Consider the following 18,591-nt stretch of genomic DNA (forward strand, 5'->3'; position numbering starts at 1 on the left):
TCTATTTATGTTGATATTGTTTGCTAGCGCTTTCATATTTCATCTTTTCCATCCTAATGATTCTTTTAGTTGCTTTCTGTGGGTTTTTAAAAGCTTCCCAATCCTCTAAATTCCTGCTAATTCTTGCTTTGTTGTATGCCCTCCCTTTTGTTTTTACATTAACTTTGACTTGGTCAGCCACAGTTGTACTATTTTGCTGATTGAGTATTTCTTCGTTTTTGGAATACATCTATCCTGCCCCTTCCCCATTTTTCGTAGAAACTAAAACCATTGCTGCTCTGCTATCATCCCTGCCAGCATTTCCTTCCAATTTACTTTGGCTAACTCCTCTCATATCACTAATTTCCTTTACTCCACTGAATCTGCTATGTCAGACTTTACTTATCCCCATCAAATTCCAAGTTGAACTCAATCATATTGTGATCACTGTCTCCTAAGGGTTCTTTTTCCTTAAGCTCCCTAATCACTTTTGGTTCATTACCTAACACTAGTATTGCTAATCCCCTAGTAGGATCAATGACAAGCTGTTCTAAAAAAGCATCTCGTATGCATTTAACAAAATCACTCCCTTGAAATCCATTACCAATCTGATTTTGCCAATCTAACTGCATGTTGAAATCTCTCATGACTATCATAACATTGCTCTTTTGACACACCTTTTCTATTTCCCATTGTATTCTGTAGTCCACAACCCAGCTATGGTTTGGAGGCCTGTATATAACTGCCATCAAGGCCTTTTTACCCTTGCAGTTTCTTAATTCAACACACAAGGATTCAACATCTTCAGATCCTATGTCATACCATTTTAATGATTTGATGCCATTCTTTACCAGCAGAGCCACGCCACCCCCTCTGCCTACCTTCCTGTCTCTCCAATACAATGTGTAACCTTGGACATTCAGCTCCCAACTACAACTAACTTCATCCACAATTCAGTGATAGTCACAACATTATACCCGACAGTTGTAAAAGTGTAATAAGATTATTCACTTTATCTCGTGCATTGAGATATAACACTTTGAGTACCCTATTTGATTCTGCATCCCTAGTGCACTGATACCCTACTGGCTGCAATTTTGTCCTATCATCTGCCTGCCCTTCCTGTCTGATTGCACACTATCTTTGCTTTTTTACCATCTGTCCTATCCTAAGCCCCTTCATTCCAGTTTCCGTCCCCCTGCCAAATTGGTTTAAACCCTCCCCAACAGCTCTAATGAATCTGCCCCCAAGAAAATTTGGTCCCCCCTTGGGTTGAGGTGTAATCGTCCCTTTTGTACAGGTCATACCTCCCCAGAAGAGATCCCAATGATCCAAAAACCTGAAGCCATGCCCCCATACCAGCTTCTCAGCCACGCATCTGCTAAGTTATCCCATTTCTACCCTGACACATGACACAGGTAGCAATTCAGAAATTACTACCTTAAGAGGTCCTGCTTCTCAGCTTCCTGCCTAGCTCTCTTCATTCTCTCTTCAGGACCTCTTTGCTTTTCCTTCCCTCCCAACTACTTAAGTTGCTCCAAATAACAAATTCTATAAACTTTCACTAGACCAATAACACAATAAATTATTTGCTTTATTAATATCCTTCTTAACCGTGGAGTGATAATGGAATGACCCTACCCATGAGAAACTGCAGTTTTGAAAAATCAAGTTTCCTTGCATTGCTTGAAGTGGTTTCTGTATCTATTACTTAACAGGCAAAAAGCAGCTAATTTTCAAATCTGAGAATTCCTGGGAAGAGAAACTGCTAACATAGAAGAATATTTGATAGACACTCAGTGGTCACTTTATTAGGTATGGCGTGAAACCCAGTGTGGCCTTCTGCTGCTTTTTCAAATTTCAAAGTGTTGTGCATTCACTAATGCACACCTCTGCTGTAACCTGTGATCATTTGGGTTTTTGTCACCTTCCTGTCAGCTTGAACCATTCTCCTCCGACCTCTCTCATTAACAAGGCATTTATTTTCACCCTCAGGATTGCTGCACACTGGATTTCTGTTTTTGCTTTTCACATCATCCATTATACAGTCTAGAGTCTGTGTGAAAATCCCAGGAGATCAGCAGTTTCTGAGATACTCAAAACAACTACCGGTACATCTGGCACCAATGGTCAACATCATTTAGATCACATTCCTTCCCCATTCTAATGCTTGGTGTGAACAACAACTAAACCTTTTGACCATGATTGAGAAGATGAAGAACTTGGGCCTCCATACCTCCCTCTGCAATTGGATCCTTGACTTCCTAACCGAAAGACCACAATCTGTGCGGGTTGGTGGTAACACCTCCTCCCTGCTGGCAATCAACACTGGTGCACCTCAGGGGTGTGTGCTTAGCCCACTGCTCTAGTCTCTATACAACCATGACTGTGTGGCTAGGCATAGCTCAAATACCATCCAAAAATTTGCTGATGATACAACCATTGTTGGTAGAAGCTCAGGTGGTGACGAGAGGGTATACAGGAGTGAGATACACCAACTAGTGGAATGGTGTTGCAGCAAAAACCTGGCACTCAACATCAGTAAGACAAAAGAGCTGATTGTGGACTTCAAGAAGGGTAAGACGAAGGAACACATACCAATCCTCATAGAGGGATCAGAAGTGGAGAGAATGAGCAGTTTCAAATTCCTAGGTGTCAAGATCTCTGAGGATCTAACCTGATCCCAACATATCGATGCAGTAATAAAGAAGGCAAGACAGCGGCTATACTTCATTAGGAGTTTGAAGAGATTTGGTATGCCAACAAATACCCTCAAAAACTTCTATAGATGTACCGTGGAGAGCATTCTGACAGGCTGCATCACTGTCTGGTATGGGGGGAAGGCTACTGCACAGGACCGAAAGAAGCTGCAGAGGGTTGTAAATTTAGTCAGCCCCATCTTGGGTACTAGCCTACAAAGTACCCAGGACATCTTCAAGGAGCGGTGTCTCAGGAAGGCAGCGTCCATTATTAAGGACCTCCAGCAACCAGGGCATGCCCTTTTCTCACTGTTACTATCAGGTAGTAGGTACAGAAGCCTGAAGGCACACACTCAATGATTCAGGATCAGCTTCTTTCCCTCTGCCATCCAATTCCGAAATGGATATTGATACTACCTAATTTTAAAAAATATATATTATTTGTTTTTTTGCATGGTTTTTAATCTATTTAATATACAAATACTGTAATGAATTTACTTTTAATTGTTTTCTTCTATATTATGTATTGCATTGAACTGCTGCTGCTAAGTTAACAAATTTCATGACACATGCGGGTGATAATAAACCTGATTCTGATACAACACACACATAATGCTGGAGAGGAACTTAGCAGGCCAGGCAGCATTTATGGAAAAGAGTTCAGTTGATGTTTCCAGCATTCTGCGTGTGTTGCTTGGATTTCCAGCACCTGCCAAAGGGTTTCGGCCCGGAACTTTGACTGTACTCTTTTCCATAGATGCCACCTGGCCTGCTGAGTTCCTCCAGCATTTTGAGTGTGCAGATCTGCAGATTTTCTCTTGTTTGTGATTAAACCTTTTGACCATGTCTGCATACCTTTATGTATTGAGGTGCTGCCACTTGATTGGCTGATTAAATATTTGTATTAACAGGCAGGTGTGCTGTAGAATTGCTAAAAAGGAAGTTGATTACCAAACTCTAGGAAAATGAAGCTATGATAGAGGCTATTCAAAAATGTGAGTAAAGACCTTGCTCCTGAGGACCAAGACAAAAATATCTTCTGGAGCTGCCACAAACTGTACTAGCATGATGAGGGTCCAGCTAGTTAATTGGCATTATACTGTCATCTATTTGGATACTGCCCTTTATTGCTGAACCTACACTTAGAAGATGAAGTTAACGGAAACAACTTCTATTAAAATGTCTGTTTTAGTTGCCATCATCTTCTCATTACAGCATTAATGAATTAATAAATTAGATAAAACATCAAACAGAAGGTTTCAGCTTGCCACAGATGGAGACAATGAAAGCATTAATGAAAATGTGGTAAATATAAACACAAGAAATTCTGCAGATGCTGGAAATCTTGAGAAACACAAATAAAATGCTGGAGAAACTCAGCCGTATGGAGGTGAATAAACAGTCAACATTGTGAACAGAGTTCCTTCTTCAGGATTGGAAAGGAAGGGAGCAGAAGCCAAACTAAGAAAATGGGGGTGGGGGTGAAGGGATGGCAAGTGATAGGTGAAACCAGCTGAAGGGTAGGTGGGGGAGGGGGATAAAGTAGACACTGAGAAATGTTAGATGGAAGAGGTGAAGAGGAGTAAAACTGATTGGAGAGAACAGTGAACCATGAAAGAAAGGAAAGTAGGAGGGGCTCCAGAAGGATATGATAGGTAGGTGAGCAGAGAAGAAATGGGAGGGGAACCAGAATGGGGAATGGAAATTGGAGAAAGGGGGGTAAATTATCAGAAATCAGAGAAATCAATGTTTATGCCATCAGCTTGGAAGCTATCAAATAAATGAGTTGTTCTCCTTCAACATGACTGAGGCCTAATCATGGCAATAAAGGAGACCATGGACTGACATGTTGGAATGGGAAGTCCAACTGAAATAGGTGGCCACCAGAAATTGTGTTTTTTTGTGGTGGAAGTAGGGCCCAGAATGGTAGTGAGGGAGGAAGTGTAGGGACAAGTGTAGTACTTGTCCCACTTGCAGGAGGGAGATCAGTGGGGAGGGATGAGTGGACAAGGCAGTCACATACTGAACAATCCCTATGGAAAGGGAGTGGTGGTGGGAAAGATGTGCTTAGTTGTAGGAGAATGATATGCTGGACATGAAGGCTCATGGGGTGGTAGGTTGGGGTGAGGGTAATTGTGCAAGTAATGAAAGAGATGCAGCTTTCTCCATGTCAAAGGAAACATACTCCTGCCTATACAGTCTCTCCTCAATGCTTAATGCTCCATCCCAAGCAAAATGCTGAGGAATTTCTTCTGCAATCCATCTAATGCCAAGTCATCCTTCCATTATGCAGCAATTGCACACAGTACTCCAGCTGTGAACTTAGAAATGTACAGCACATTACAGGCCCTTCAGCCCACAATGCTGTGCCGACCATGTAACCTACTCTAGAAACTGCCTAGGGTTACCCTTCCACATAGCCCTCTATTTTTCTAAGCTCCATGTATTAAGAGTCTCTTAAACGACCCTATTGTATCTGCCTCACCACTCTGTGTGAAAAGCTTAACCCTGGAATCTCCTCTGTACTTACTTCCAAGCACCTTAAAGCTATGCCCTCTCATATTAGCCATTTCAGCCCTGGGAAAATGTCTCTGGCTATCCAAGCGATCAATGCCTCTCATCATCTTATACACCTCTATTAGGTCACCTCTCATCCTCCGTAGCTCCAAGGATTTAAGTAAACTATTTTTTTTTACAGCTACACTATAACCTCACTTATTTTGTGTACACACACACACCCTCCCCCCCCCCAACCCCCTACCATAATCACCTTGTCTCCCTGTGCTGCAAATTCAAGAATCCTTGGACATGTAGCTTGTTCCTTTGTGGTTCCTCAACAAACAGATAAATGTCCTTAGACACTCCATTACTTCACCTTTCATAATATTACTCCTCCTCTGGTTTTGTAGATAAAGTTTTGGACAATAATTGCTTTAACCATATTATTTGGAGCTCCGATGTCTTGATTAATACTTTGCCCTACATTACCATGACATTTTGGGAATTGTAGGCAACTCCCAATGTTTTCTGCCTTTTGCTGTTTCTTAACTCTATCCAAATTGATTCTGATTCTTGAGTAAAGATCCTACTGCCTTTATATTATTTGTTAAAATGAGAATTTCTCATTGCTTTTTCCATTCTGCTTCCCTTAACAATCACGAATAATCTTATTCACAACCTTGCCCACTTTGCAAAATGTGTCTTCATATTGGCTGTTAGACATGACCCACTAATTTCAATCATTCTTTCAGAAACAAATACTACATGCATCCATATAGTGTTTTCATTTTATCTTTTGATCTTTATTTTTTCCCTAACTCCAGTTCAAGGTTATCACTAACCATTTTGCTGTACTACATTTTCTTTCTCATTAACTTTCTAATTATTTTTCTCATCAGAAACCACCATCCCACATGCTACTTGTGTTCTAATTCATAACAAATCCACTTCACACATGCTTACTTACTCAAACTAGTTCCTGGTTAAGTATTCTTCAATATCAACATGCAAACCCATTTTCAAATTCTTGTGGCTTCACTCTTCTCTATTTTCTAATCTACTCCAGTCACTTTATCAACACTCATCCAGTTCTAGCCCTCTGACTATCCAGTGTTAATTGCTCAATAATTTGCAGCAAAGCATCAGTTTCTGGAATTCCTTCCCTGCAGTAACATTCACAAACATAAAACTCTGACACTTTGTTATTTATACTGTTATGACCTCAGCCCCCTCCTTTGTGAGAATCGCAGGTGTCATGCCCGCAGCCCCATCCCTTGTGAGAATCGCAAGAGCACTAAAGGGAGGGTGAGTCAGTGGACCCAGGAAATGGGAGAGAGACGTGCCGGATGCCTCGTTCCCGGCGATGCAAAATAATGCCACATTGGCCATTGTCTCTTGGAGACACATTTGTGGATTGGGGCCTGGACTACATGCAAGCCCTCGGGCAAAGTGGACCCAGGAAATGGGAGAGAGATTGCAAAACCCCCAACCTGATTGACATCTACTACCCTGCGAGTCAAGATAAAAGAGGGGCTGTAGAGACGGCCCCTCAGACGCACCAGAAGACATGCTAGCGATCCTGTATAGCGGGCAGCCATTTGAAGGAAGCCACGTGCGTTCGGTTCCCTTGCCTGGGAGCCGGTGGCAGGTACCACAGAAACGATTTTCTTGAACTAACAACGGGGAACCAACTCCCCCGACTCAACGGATTGGCCTCATCAAAAGACCCGGGCAAGTTTCTTTTCTCACAAATCTCTCTCTCTCCAACAAGTGAAAACCCAGCGGTCCCCAAAGGCTAAAGCCTGCAGAAACTGAGTGACTTTTATATTTCCATCGGACAATATTTTATCCCCTAGACAAATGATAGAGCGGTTCTTATTGATGATTATTACTATACCCGCGCTTTGGATTGAGTATTGACGACATATATTTTCTGAATGTTTGTATTAACCTTATTTTTGTGCCCCTTTATAAATAAAGACTTTTAAAAATAGTACCATCAGACTTCAACAGACCTCTCTATCTTTGCTGGTAAGTGACCCAGTTACGGGGTACGTAGCAATACCAACTTATTGGCTCCACCAAATAAAACAATATTTACTATTGAACCGGATTTATGAAACAACAAACTATTTACATAATAGAGAACAGGTTCTGTACTGTCATGCTTACACTTATGCCAGAACCTACAGCTCAAAGTTCATGAGGTTCCCCATTGCCACCTTTCTTGGTCAGGAGGTTTAATTTTCAGATAAATTTGGACCTAAAATCTACATTTTTTGAAGAAACACAAAATTGCCAGTTCACAGCATAATTTTTTCGTATCAGAACGATTTATACTACTTTAGATCGACGTAAAATGACTACAGATTTTCTGGCATTAATTAATTTAATGTGCAAAACAAGGCAAGGAAAAAGACTTCCATTGATATAGCTCCTGTTCCATAAGCAGTAATGATGAATTGATTCACAGTTAATAAACATTACGATTGCTTGTCTAAGTTCTATATGTTCACAGTGAACACAGAAGTTACCTTATTCAGCAAAAAAAGTCTAAATGAACAAATCTGAAATTGATTATCAAAGTTAATCCAAGTGTTAATCTACATTTTTTTTAAAAAGCTTACACCTATTATTTTACAAAAAAAATTTTGGAAGCAAGCTTTCTTGACCTTATTCCTGGTAATGAACATTTGCACGAGATTTTACATGTACTATGTCTCATATTGTTGGATAACTTCTATATTTAACTAAATATAGAAGTCTAAATATACTACTTCTGAGCTGCTCACTGCAATTTGCAACCTATAATTTCCCTTTACGTAATGTAATTTTGAACCATCTCAATAAACTAGCGATTTCACGATCTTCTGAAGGTCTCGAACTTAACTCTCAAGTATGCAGGTATGGCACTTTTAAGCAGACAAACGTACTTCGCCCGGCTGAAGGGGGGGGGGGGGGGGGGCAGACTCCAAGCCAGACTGAAAGCTGAGGTATGAAACTTCCTCTACCCAGCACCTTGTTAGCAAATGTACAATCGCTGGAGATCAAGATTGAGGACCCAAGGGTAAGATTGCTGTTTTGAAGGGAAATGAGGAATTGCTATGTTCTCGGTTTCACGAGACGTGCCTCACTCGGGACACACTGGATACGTCAGTAAGACCTGAGGGCTTCTAAATACACAGGATGGACCAGACTGCTGATTTGAAGAAGACAAAAAGCTGTCTCTATTTCATGGTAAACTCTTTCTGGTGCTCAGACACAGAGGTCTGTCACACTCTTGCTCCCCTGACCTGGAACATCTAATAATTAAGTGCTGACCGTTTTACTTACCAAGAGAGTTCTCCTGTGTGATCTTGACTGCAATTTACATACCACCAAAGGCCAATGTTAAGCAGAGACTCAAGATACTGAAACAAGTTTGAAGAAGCCTGCGCCCAATTATCATCAACAAATTCCCTGTAGCATCAGGGGTCCCAACACACTCAACCACTGCTAAACTAGGATTAGGAATGTTTACATGCCATGCCTAGACTGCATTTTGGGAGAATCTGATCACTTGGCTGTCCTTCTCCTACTTGCATACAGGCAGATGCTAAAGAACAAGCTGCCATCACTGCCTGGTTTGGAAATTGCACCATCTTGGATCGCAAGACCCTGCAGCGGATAGTGAGGTCAGCTGAGAAGATCATCGGGGTCTCTCTTCCCACCATTACGGACAATAGACAGTAGGTGCAGGAGTAAGCCGTTCGGCCCTTCTAGCCAGCACCACCATTCACTGTGATCATGGCTGATCATACACAATCAGTACCCCGTTCCTGCCCTCTCCCCATATCCCCTGACCCCGCTATCTATAAGAGCTCTATCTAACTCTCTCTTGAAAGCATCCAGAGACGGCCTCCACTGCCTTCTGGGGCAGAGCATTCTACATATCCACCACTCTCTGGGTGAAGAAGTTTTTCCGCATCTCTGTTCTAAATGGCTTACCCCTTATTCTTAAACTGTGGCCTCTAGTTCTGGACTCACCCATCAGCGGGAACATGCTTCCTGCCTCCAGTGTGTCCAATCCCTTAATAATCTTATGTTTCAATCAGATCCCCTCTCATCCTTCTAAATTCCAGTGTATACAAGCCCAGTCGCTCCAATCTTTCAACATATGACAGTCCACTCCAATCTTTCAACATATGACAGTCATAGGACACTTACACTACACGCTGCATCCGCAAAGCGAACAGCATTATGAAGGACCCCACACACCACTCGTATAAACTCTTCTCCCTCCTGCCATCTGGGAAAAGGCACCGAAGCATTCGGGCTCTCACGACTAGACTATGTAACAGTTTCTTCCCCCCAAGCTATCAGACTCCTCAATACCCAGAGCCTGGACTGACACCATACTGCCCTATTGTCTTGTTTATTATTTATTGTAATGCCTGCACTGTTTTGTGCACTTTATGCAGTCCTGGGTAGGTCTGTAGCCTAGTGTAGTTTTTTTCAGTGTTGTTTTTTTACGTTGTTCAGTCTAGTTTTTATACTGTGTCATGTAACAGCATGGTCCTGAAAAAACATTATCTCATTTTTACTATGTACTGTACCAGCAGTTATAGTCGAAATGACAATAAAAGTGACTTGACTTGATGAAAGAGGTGGTCGGGGAAGGTAGAGGAGTAGCTACGGAATTGCCACGAGTCAGTGGACTGGACCACATTCAAGAATCTGGAGTAGATGGGGTAATACAGACTTGTGTTGATCAACTGACTGGGCCAATATAATTCACGTCTCACTTTATATGCTTTTTGTGTTTACTGTGAATGGCCACATGAAAATGAAATGAATCTCAGGGTTGTATATGGTGACATATATGTACTTTGATAATAGATTTACTTTGAACTATTTAAAAGTGAAGGAAAGAATAGAAAGTAAGAGATTGCTTAATTGACTAAATGCATTACTGTGATTTGACCATATATTTCACTTTCATAATGCCTTAAAACAGCATGTACCAAATTTTTCAGCACTTACCTTGGAAATGCATCAAAGCAGTAGGTTTTCCTTGTATCAGGGAATGCCACACGTAAGCCAGACATAAGAGGTGAATGGAGGATAACAGCTGCACATTCATAACGGGAAGCAAGATCTACTGTAGGAACGGTGCCAATGCTCTGACCATATAGAATGATATTCTCTGGACTAACACCATACCTAAAAGAAAGAAATACAAGTCTCAGATTTGAACAAGGTAAATAAACAGCACTCTGCATTAATTCAAAGTACAATGCTGAATGCATTTATTCCTCTACCCGCCCCACTCTAACACTATCTTCAAAATAGCTGCAGAATGAGGCTATTCAGCCCATCTTACCGACAAACACTTGCTAAGAGAGCTGCTCATTTGCACATCACCCCTACCGCCTTCTCCATAGCCTTAGTATTTTTTTTTATTCATCGCAAATTTATTTCCTTCTGAAGACAACAATGAAACCAGTTCATCTGCAAGCATTACATTCCAGATTCTAATCACATACTGTGCAAAGTTTTACCTCATGCTTCAGATTTTGTAATGTATGATTATGATGAGAAATAAACAAGAACATGATTTTGTAGTTACAATTTTGCAGCAATGAGCCTTCAATACACAATTTCTTCTCCCTTTAAGCAGGAACTATCATAATGTACCATTTTCTTCACTCAGCTCATTAATATTGCAACCTAGCCACCAGTGAACAGTTAACTGTTAGAATAAACACTGATAAAGAGGAAGGGTGGGACCTCTAAAAATACCATTTCAATGTGTGGCAGAACAAGCAAGGTAAATGACTAACAACACACAAAATGCTGGTGGAACACAGCAGGCCAGGCAGCATCTATAAGGAGAAGCACTGTCGACGTTTCGGGCCTGACGAAGGGTCTCGGCCCGAAACGTCGACAGTGCTTCTCCTTGTAGATGCTGCCTGGCCTGCTGTGTTCCACCAGCATTTTGTGTGTGTTGTTTGAATTTCCAGTATCTGCAGATTTCCTCGTGTTTGAAGGTAAATGACTGCTACTTCTCTAATTTGGCAACTTATCAGTTATCTCATGCCACATTCATTATAGTGGCTTTGAAATGATGTACAGCAGACCTGAACAGGTTTCTTATTCCCCTCACTCTGCACTCTCACTGTAATGTAAATCGACCCTTTTCAGCAGCATTTTGTAATTGCCTATGCAAAACCACTCCTTGGAGTTACTTCTCAATAAAAGTGACTGGAACAAATTTTTGAACAATGCATCTTGAAAGAAAATGTCTAGAAAAGTTGATTGATCAATAAGATTTTTAAAAAAAACCTTCGAACGTGCACATTTCACTGACCTTACAACTATCAGTCAATATAAGATTTCATCAGAAAACAATGTTCATGTTACTAACCAGTAAGACATTTATTTTTTGTCATCTAAATAAAGTATTTTAGTCAGATGTATTCTCCAAAGCACCTTCAAATAATAACAGTACAACTAAAGTTCACTCATTTCACTCAAGTGGCAATAAATCTCTCTGATCTCCCAGTACCCATGTTTTGTTTTGAAGAAATAATGTGAAGAAAGGAACAAATCTCACTTCTGAACACACTGTCACCTGTGCTGTCCTTTTCTGCTTAACTTGACTGAATCACATTGGAGCCTCTCTTCATAGCAGCTCAACTGCATGCAAATACAAAACCAGGTTTTTGTTCGCTGCAAACCTCAAATTCCCTCAACAAAATCATTTTTATACACTGTGAACAGCTGTTACTCAAGCACTGATTCCTGCAGCAGCCCATTGGTAACTAACTACCTGTCACCCAGGAAAATATCTGGTTATTCCTAGTTTTCAGATAGTTAACTAATTCTCGATTTATGGTAGATGCTAGTATATTATGTCCGATTCACCTTATCAAAAGCCTCCTGAATATCCAAGTACAGGTAGTCCCTGAGTTACAAACGTCCGACTTACGGACAACTCGTACTTATGAACCGAGGAAGGAGCATGCCGCCCGCCATTTTAAGTCGGATCGCAACATTGTCCACCATTTTAAGTCGTTGCCATTGACACTGTGTTGAGTGTGTAACTTTGTATTTGGCTTAAATTTTTCTTAGCAAGATTCACCCTGACCCCAGCCCCCATCCTTTTCCAGTCGGCTGGTGGTGTAGTGAGATCAGCACCGGGCTCGAGAACGGAGGTTCCCAAATTTGATCCAGTAACAGACCACTCCCGAGCATGCTCTCCATTCGTACCGGGTTGATGGCGAGGACGCAACTCGATCTCGTAAAAAAAACACTGCCACCTCCAGTTTAAATTCCCACGCGGAATATTGTGGAAGATCAAATACCCAAACCCAACACAGCCCCCACTTGTCCCATTTAACCTGTCTCTGTGCAGTGGACTTTAGGATCCAGGGAATTCAGTGCAGTGGTCCTTAGGACCCGGCGGAGCTCGGGAGCTGGCAGAGCTCAGGACCCACCGCCCGCAGTGTTTCTGTTCCGTTGATGGGAAGCAATCACGATTGAAAATAAAGTGGAAATAATAAAGCGTCTGGAAAGAGGTGAAACGTCGTTAGGCTCCAGTCGGTCAACAATCGGAACAATTTTAAAGGATAAAGGATAAAGTGAGAATAATGGAGCATGTGAAAGGCCCTGCCCCGATGAAAGCTACAATTATTACTAAGCAACGCAGTGGTTTAATTATTGGAATACATATGTTTCTTAAGTGTTTTATATGCACAGAAAGGTAAAATATATACAATATACTAAGACAAACGATTGACTAACTGATGCTAAATAATACCCGATATACTTGTTATGACTTATGTACAAATCCAACTTAAAGACGGACCCAGGAACAGAACTTGTTCATAACCCGGGGACTGCCCGTACAAAACATCAACTGGCTCTCCCTTGACTATTCCTATGCAAATCCAGTTAGTGCATATTTTATAATATATTCAAAGTAAGTTTATTTTCAAAGTACATACAGTACTGTGCAAAAGTCTTAGGCATGTGTAAAAAAAATCCTGTAAAACAAAGGTGATTTCAAAAACAATGATTTGATATGTACCAAAATATCAAAAAATACTATAAAGAGCATTAAACAAAAAAAACTAAATCAAATCAAATAAATATTTGGTGTGACCACCCTTTGCCTTGAAAACTGCATCAATTCTCGAGCCATTTTTCTTATAAAACTGTCAAGCAGTTTTACAAGAAAATCAGCTGGTAGGTTGTTTCAAGCAGCTTGGAGAACTTGAAACAGCTTTTCTGCAGAATTTGGCTGCCTTGTTTGCTTCTTTCTCTCCAGGTAATCCCAGACAGTTTCAATGATTTTATGATCAGAGCTCTGTGGAGACCATACCATCTGTTGCAGAACTCCTCCTTTGTCTTTTCCATGAAGATAGTTCTTTATAACCTTGGTCATGTGCTTGGGGTCATTGTCCAGAAGAATGAAGTTGGAACCAATCTGACACCTCCCTAATATTGCGTGATGGATGAGAATCTGCAGTACCTCTCAGCATCAAGAATTCCATTCATTCAGACCACATCACCAACTACGTTTGCAGAAATCCAGCCCCAAACCTGCAGGGAACCTCCGCTATGCCTTATTATTGGCTGCAGACACTCATCCATGTAGTGCTCTCTAGCATTTCTATGATTTTAGAGATTTCAAATTTTGACTTGACAGTCCAGAGCACTTGCTTACCATTCTTCGGCACCTCAATCCTTGTGTTTTTGTACGTAGGTGAGTCTCTTGGCTTTGTTTCCACTTCACAGGAAGGGTTGTTTGGCTGCAACTCTTCCATGAAGACTGCTCCTGACAAGACTTCTCTGGACTATAGAGAAGTGTATTTGGGGTTTCTTGTGGTTTTTGGGAGTTCAGAGTTGACAGCAGTGCTGAACTTCTTCTGATTTAGAGGGGACATCAGTTTGATGTATCTCTCGTCAGCTGCACTGGGTTTCTGTGGCTGACCACTGCGTTTCCAGTCCTCAATCTTGCCCATTTCATTGTGCTTCTTCAGAAGAGCTTGGACAGCACATCTTGAAACTTCTGTCTGCTGCGAAATTTCTGTTTGGGAGAGACTTTGCTGATGCAAGACGACCACCTTGTGTTTTGTTGCTATACTCTTGACATGGTGTAAGAATGGATGATTAAACTGTCAAATCTGCCACATCCTTACCTTTTTGGTTTGGTTTTCCTTTACCCAATTTGATTCCTTCTACACCCGTTTCAGTTAAGTTCATTCAAATCATGTCATTGATCATTAGCACCTGTTTGTTATCGTTGCATTGGGCTATACACTTAAGGCCAATTTATACTTCTTTGTCAAATCTACACTGCAAGTACAGCGTAGCCGTGTACCCTACGCCATAGCCTGACGCGCACTTCCCCAAAAATGTAACTACGCGTCGCAGCCCGCAACAATTGTGATTGGTCCGCCTAGTAGCATCGCATTTCCTCTTACACATTTCTGGTTGCTACTTCTCCGCGTTGGAGATGATAAACTAAATCGTCAAATCTACCTGCCGACATCCGAAAATATTTGAAATGCACTTCCTCGTCCATGTCTCACAGTGGACAGACAAGCACAGAAAATTCACCCTCCTTCTGCCTCAATCCGTTCAATGGTCGTACACACCAACTCCTCCGACATCTTCTCTCTTTTCTGCATTGCAGTAATTTCCATAAAAGTAACTCTGGTTCAACATTTATTAGCTCCAATTCCAACATGATGCGCTCAGTTTCTATCGCCATTGTTTAAAGTACACAAAGAAACTCAACCCAGTGGCCTAGAAACCCCACGGCCAACTAGCGTTTTGGCAGTGAATTGCAGAGCGACGCAGACACACCAGCACACAAATATAAATGCTCATGGCATAGTCCACTGGTGTAGGCTACGGTGTAGAGCCTAAACAGAAGTATAAATCAGCCTTTACAAAGTAATCAAGTTTTTATTTGAAAAGTGGTCTATTACTTAATGTTACTTTCTTTAACAAAATACAAAAATTTTCTCTAACATTTAATTTTTTTGGAAAATGAATGTTTGGAAATCTAAAAACTGTTCTTTTCTACTGATAAACACTAATGCAAAAAACAAAAAATAAACATCTAAAATAACATTTATATAAAATAACTAGGGTGCCTAAAATTTTTGCACACTACTGTTTACCACCCTGAGATTCATTTTCCTGCAGGCATTCAATGTAGATGTGAAAAAAATACAACAGAATCAATGAAAAACTGCAAAGACAAACAACAAATGTGCAAAACAAAAACAAATTGTGGAAGTACAATAAAAAAGCAAAATAAGAATAATAACTAAATATTGAGAACATGAGCTGTAGAGTCCTTGAAAGTGAGTCCATAGGTTGAGGAATTTGTTCAATACTGGGGTGAGTGAAGTTATTTACTCTGGTTCTGGAACCTGATGGTTGAAGTGTAATATATATTCCTGAACCTGGTGGTGTGGGACCGAAGGCTCCTGTACCACCTTCCTGATGGCAGCAGTGGGAAGAGAGCATGGCCTGGATATAGGGGTCCTTGAATATGGATGCTGCTCCTTGCATGGAGGGCTTTACCTGTGATTGGTTGGGCTGTATGCAGTACTTTTTGCAAGCTTTTCCATTCAAGGGCATTGGTAATTACATACCAGGCAATAATGCAACCTACCAGTATAGTCTGCACTGTGCATCTAAAGAAGTTTGTCAAAGTTTTAGATGACATGCCAAATCTTTGAAAAGTTCTCAAAAAGCAGAGGTGCTGCTGTGCCTCCTTTGTAATGGCACTTACGCACTGGACCCAGTACAGATCCTCTGAAATGATAACACTGAAGAATTTAAAGTTGTTGACCCTCTCCATCACTGATCCCCTAATGAGTACTGGCTCATGAACCTCCGGCTCCCTTCTCCGTAGTCTATAATCAACTCGTTGGTTTTGCTGAAGCTGAGAGGTTACAAGTGTGACACCATTCAGACAGATTTTCAATCTGTCACAGAATTCAATACTTTGACAGGATGTAATTTGATCTTTTCTGATTCCTTTATATTATTAATTGAATAATAGTTTTTACTCATGTTAATTGCCAACAACGTAATCTCACTCCCTTTGTACTATTATGTATTTGTTTTTGAAAAATACAATAAAAAGATTGAAAAAGACTTTCAATCTCTCTCTTATATTCTGATTCGTCACCACCTTTGATTCAGCCCACAACAGTGGTGTCGACAGCTAAGTTAAATACGACTTCGGAACTGTACTTAGGCTCACAGTCACAAGTATAAACTGAGTAGAGCAGGGGCTAAGCACACACCCTAAGCACCTGTGCTGATTGTGATTGTGGAGGAAATGTTGTTCTAATCCGAACTGACTACGAGTCTGCAAGTGAAGAAATCGAGGATCCATTTGCACAAGAAGGTACTGAGGCGTACATCATGGAGATCATTGATACTTTAGAGGTGATGATGGTATTGAATGCAGAGCTCTAGTCAAGAACAGCATCCTGATGCATGCATTTTCATTGTTCAGATGTTCCAGGGTTGAGTGAAGAGCCAATGAAATGGCAACTGCAGTTGACTTGTTGTGACAGTAGGTAAATTGGAGAGGATCCAAGCCACTTCTTAGGCAGGAATTGATATGTTTCATCACCAGTCTCTCAAAGCACTTCATCACAGTGGAGTAAGTACTACTGGAAAACAGTCATCGAGGCAGGTTATCACATTCTGTTTGGACAATTGAAGCCTGTTTGAGGGCTCCTCATATGGCTGAAGTGAGGTTAAAGATTTTAGTAAAGACCAGCCAGCTGATTAGCATAGGTTTTCAGTACTCAGCCAGGGACACCATCTGGGCCAGATGCTTTCCATAGGTTCACACTCCTGAAGGAGGCCTCAGAACCTGGAATCACAGAGTTGTCAGAGTTCATAAAGATGCCTTCTTCTTCTGTCAGTCAAAGTGAGCATAAAAGAATGTTGAGCTCATCTGGGATTGAAGCCTTGTTGTCCTATGTCTGTTGCTTGGTTTTACTTTGTTGGAGGTAATAATATTCAAGCTCTACACACAGCTGTTGAGCATCCTTTTCTGATTCAAGTTTCATCCAGAATTGCCATTTCACGTGAGATTTCTTTCCAGAGGTTGTAACAAGGCCTCATATTTTCTTTGGTCACCAGACCAGAACACCATCAACCCAGCCCTTAGCAGCTTGTGGAACCCTTGGTTCATTCAGTGTTTCTGATTGGGGAAGACTATATGATATTGTGGAGACACAATTGTGCATGAGTGTCTTCATAAAGCCCTGAAAAAAAAGGTCTCGGCCCAAAATGTCAACTGTTTACTCTTTCCACAGAGGCTGCCTGACTTGCTAAGTTCCTCCAGCATTTAGTATGTTTTGCTTTAAATTTCCAGCATCTGCAGATGTTCTTGTGTTTGCTTATTTATTTTATTTCTTATTTTTTTTTTGTATTTGCAGTTTGTCATGTTTTGCACATTGATTGTTTGTTCATCCTGTTGGCTGCAGTCTTTCATTGATTATATTATTTTTCTTAGATTTACTGTGTATGTCCACAAGAAAATGAATCTCAGGGTTGCATATCGTAACATACTGTACATGAACTTTGATAATAAACTTACATTGAACAATCTGTATGAACTGCTTCAGTTTAGGAAGATGATCATTATGCATCTAGAGCCTCTTAAATGACCACTCGGAGATGTAGATTACTCAGGCCCTGGAGATTTGTTGGCCTTTGGCCAATGTTCCTGGAATGATTTCTGTAAAAATTCGAATTTCCTTCAGTTCTTCATTCCCTCTCTCGGATGGGAAACTTGTCCAGGCCTGGAGCATTTCATAGATTATATTAGTACTTAATTAATTTCTGCATCTCTTGATCATTTTCATCAGCATCAATAAAGTATGTTCCTCCTTGCATAATGAATGCATATTGAAGTCACTTGACATCATTCATGCAAACTAGCCGAGCTGATTGGTACCTCATCCATAACAATGATTGCTGTCAACTTAAAGTTGCACCACATTCAATACTATTAAAACACCAAGTAAATATTAGTAAGTATGCAGATGATACTAAGGTAGGTGGCGTTGTGGATAATGAAGTAGGTTTTCAAAGCTTGCAGAGAGATTTAGGCCAGTTAGAAGAGTGGGCTGAACAATGGCAGATGGAGTTTAATGCTGATAAGTGTGAGGTGCTACATTTTGTAGGAATAATCCAAGTAGGGCATACATGGTAAATGGTAGGGCATTGAAGAATGCAGTAGAACAGAGTGATCTAGGAATAATGGTGCATAGTTCCCTGAAGGTGGAATCTCATGTGGATAGGGTGGTGAAGAAAGCTTTTGGTATGCTGGCCTTTATAAATTGAGTATAGGAGTTGGGATGTAATGTTAAAATTGTACAAG

General features: G+C 40.9%; 1 protein-coding gene across 2 annotated transcripts in view; it reads right to left on the reverse strand.

Moving 5' to 3' along the window:
- abhd17c (abhydrolase domain containing 17C, depalmitoylase) overlaps nt 1–18,591 on the reverse strand; it is a 37,110-nt gene that overhangs the window by 12,421 nt on the left and 6,098 nt on the right. For both annotated transcript variants that reach the window (XM_073032939.1, XM_073032940.1), the window contains exon 2: nt 10,200–10,379. In XM_073032939.1, coding sequence (XP_072889040.1) covers nt 10,200–10,379 — 180 coding nt within the window. The remainder of the gene's footprint in view (nt 1–10,199; nt 10,380–18,591) is intronic.

The sequence above is a fragment of the Hemitrygon akajei genome, chromosome 30 (genome assembly GCF_048418815.1).
Source record: "Hemitrygon akajei chromosome 30, sHemAka1.3, whole genome shotgun sequence".
NCBI classification, from domain to species: Eukaryota; Metazoa; Chordata; class Chondrichthyes; order Myliobatiformes; family Dasyatidae; genus Hemitrygon; species Hemitrygon akajei.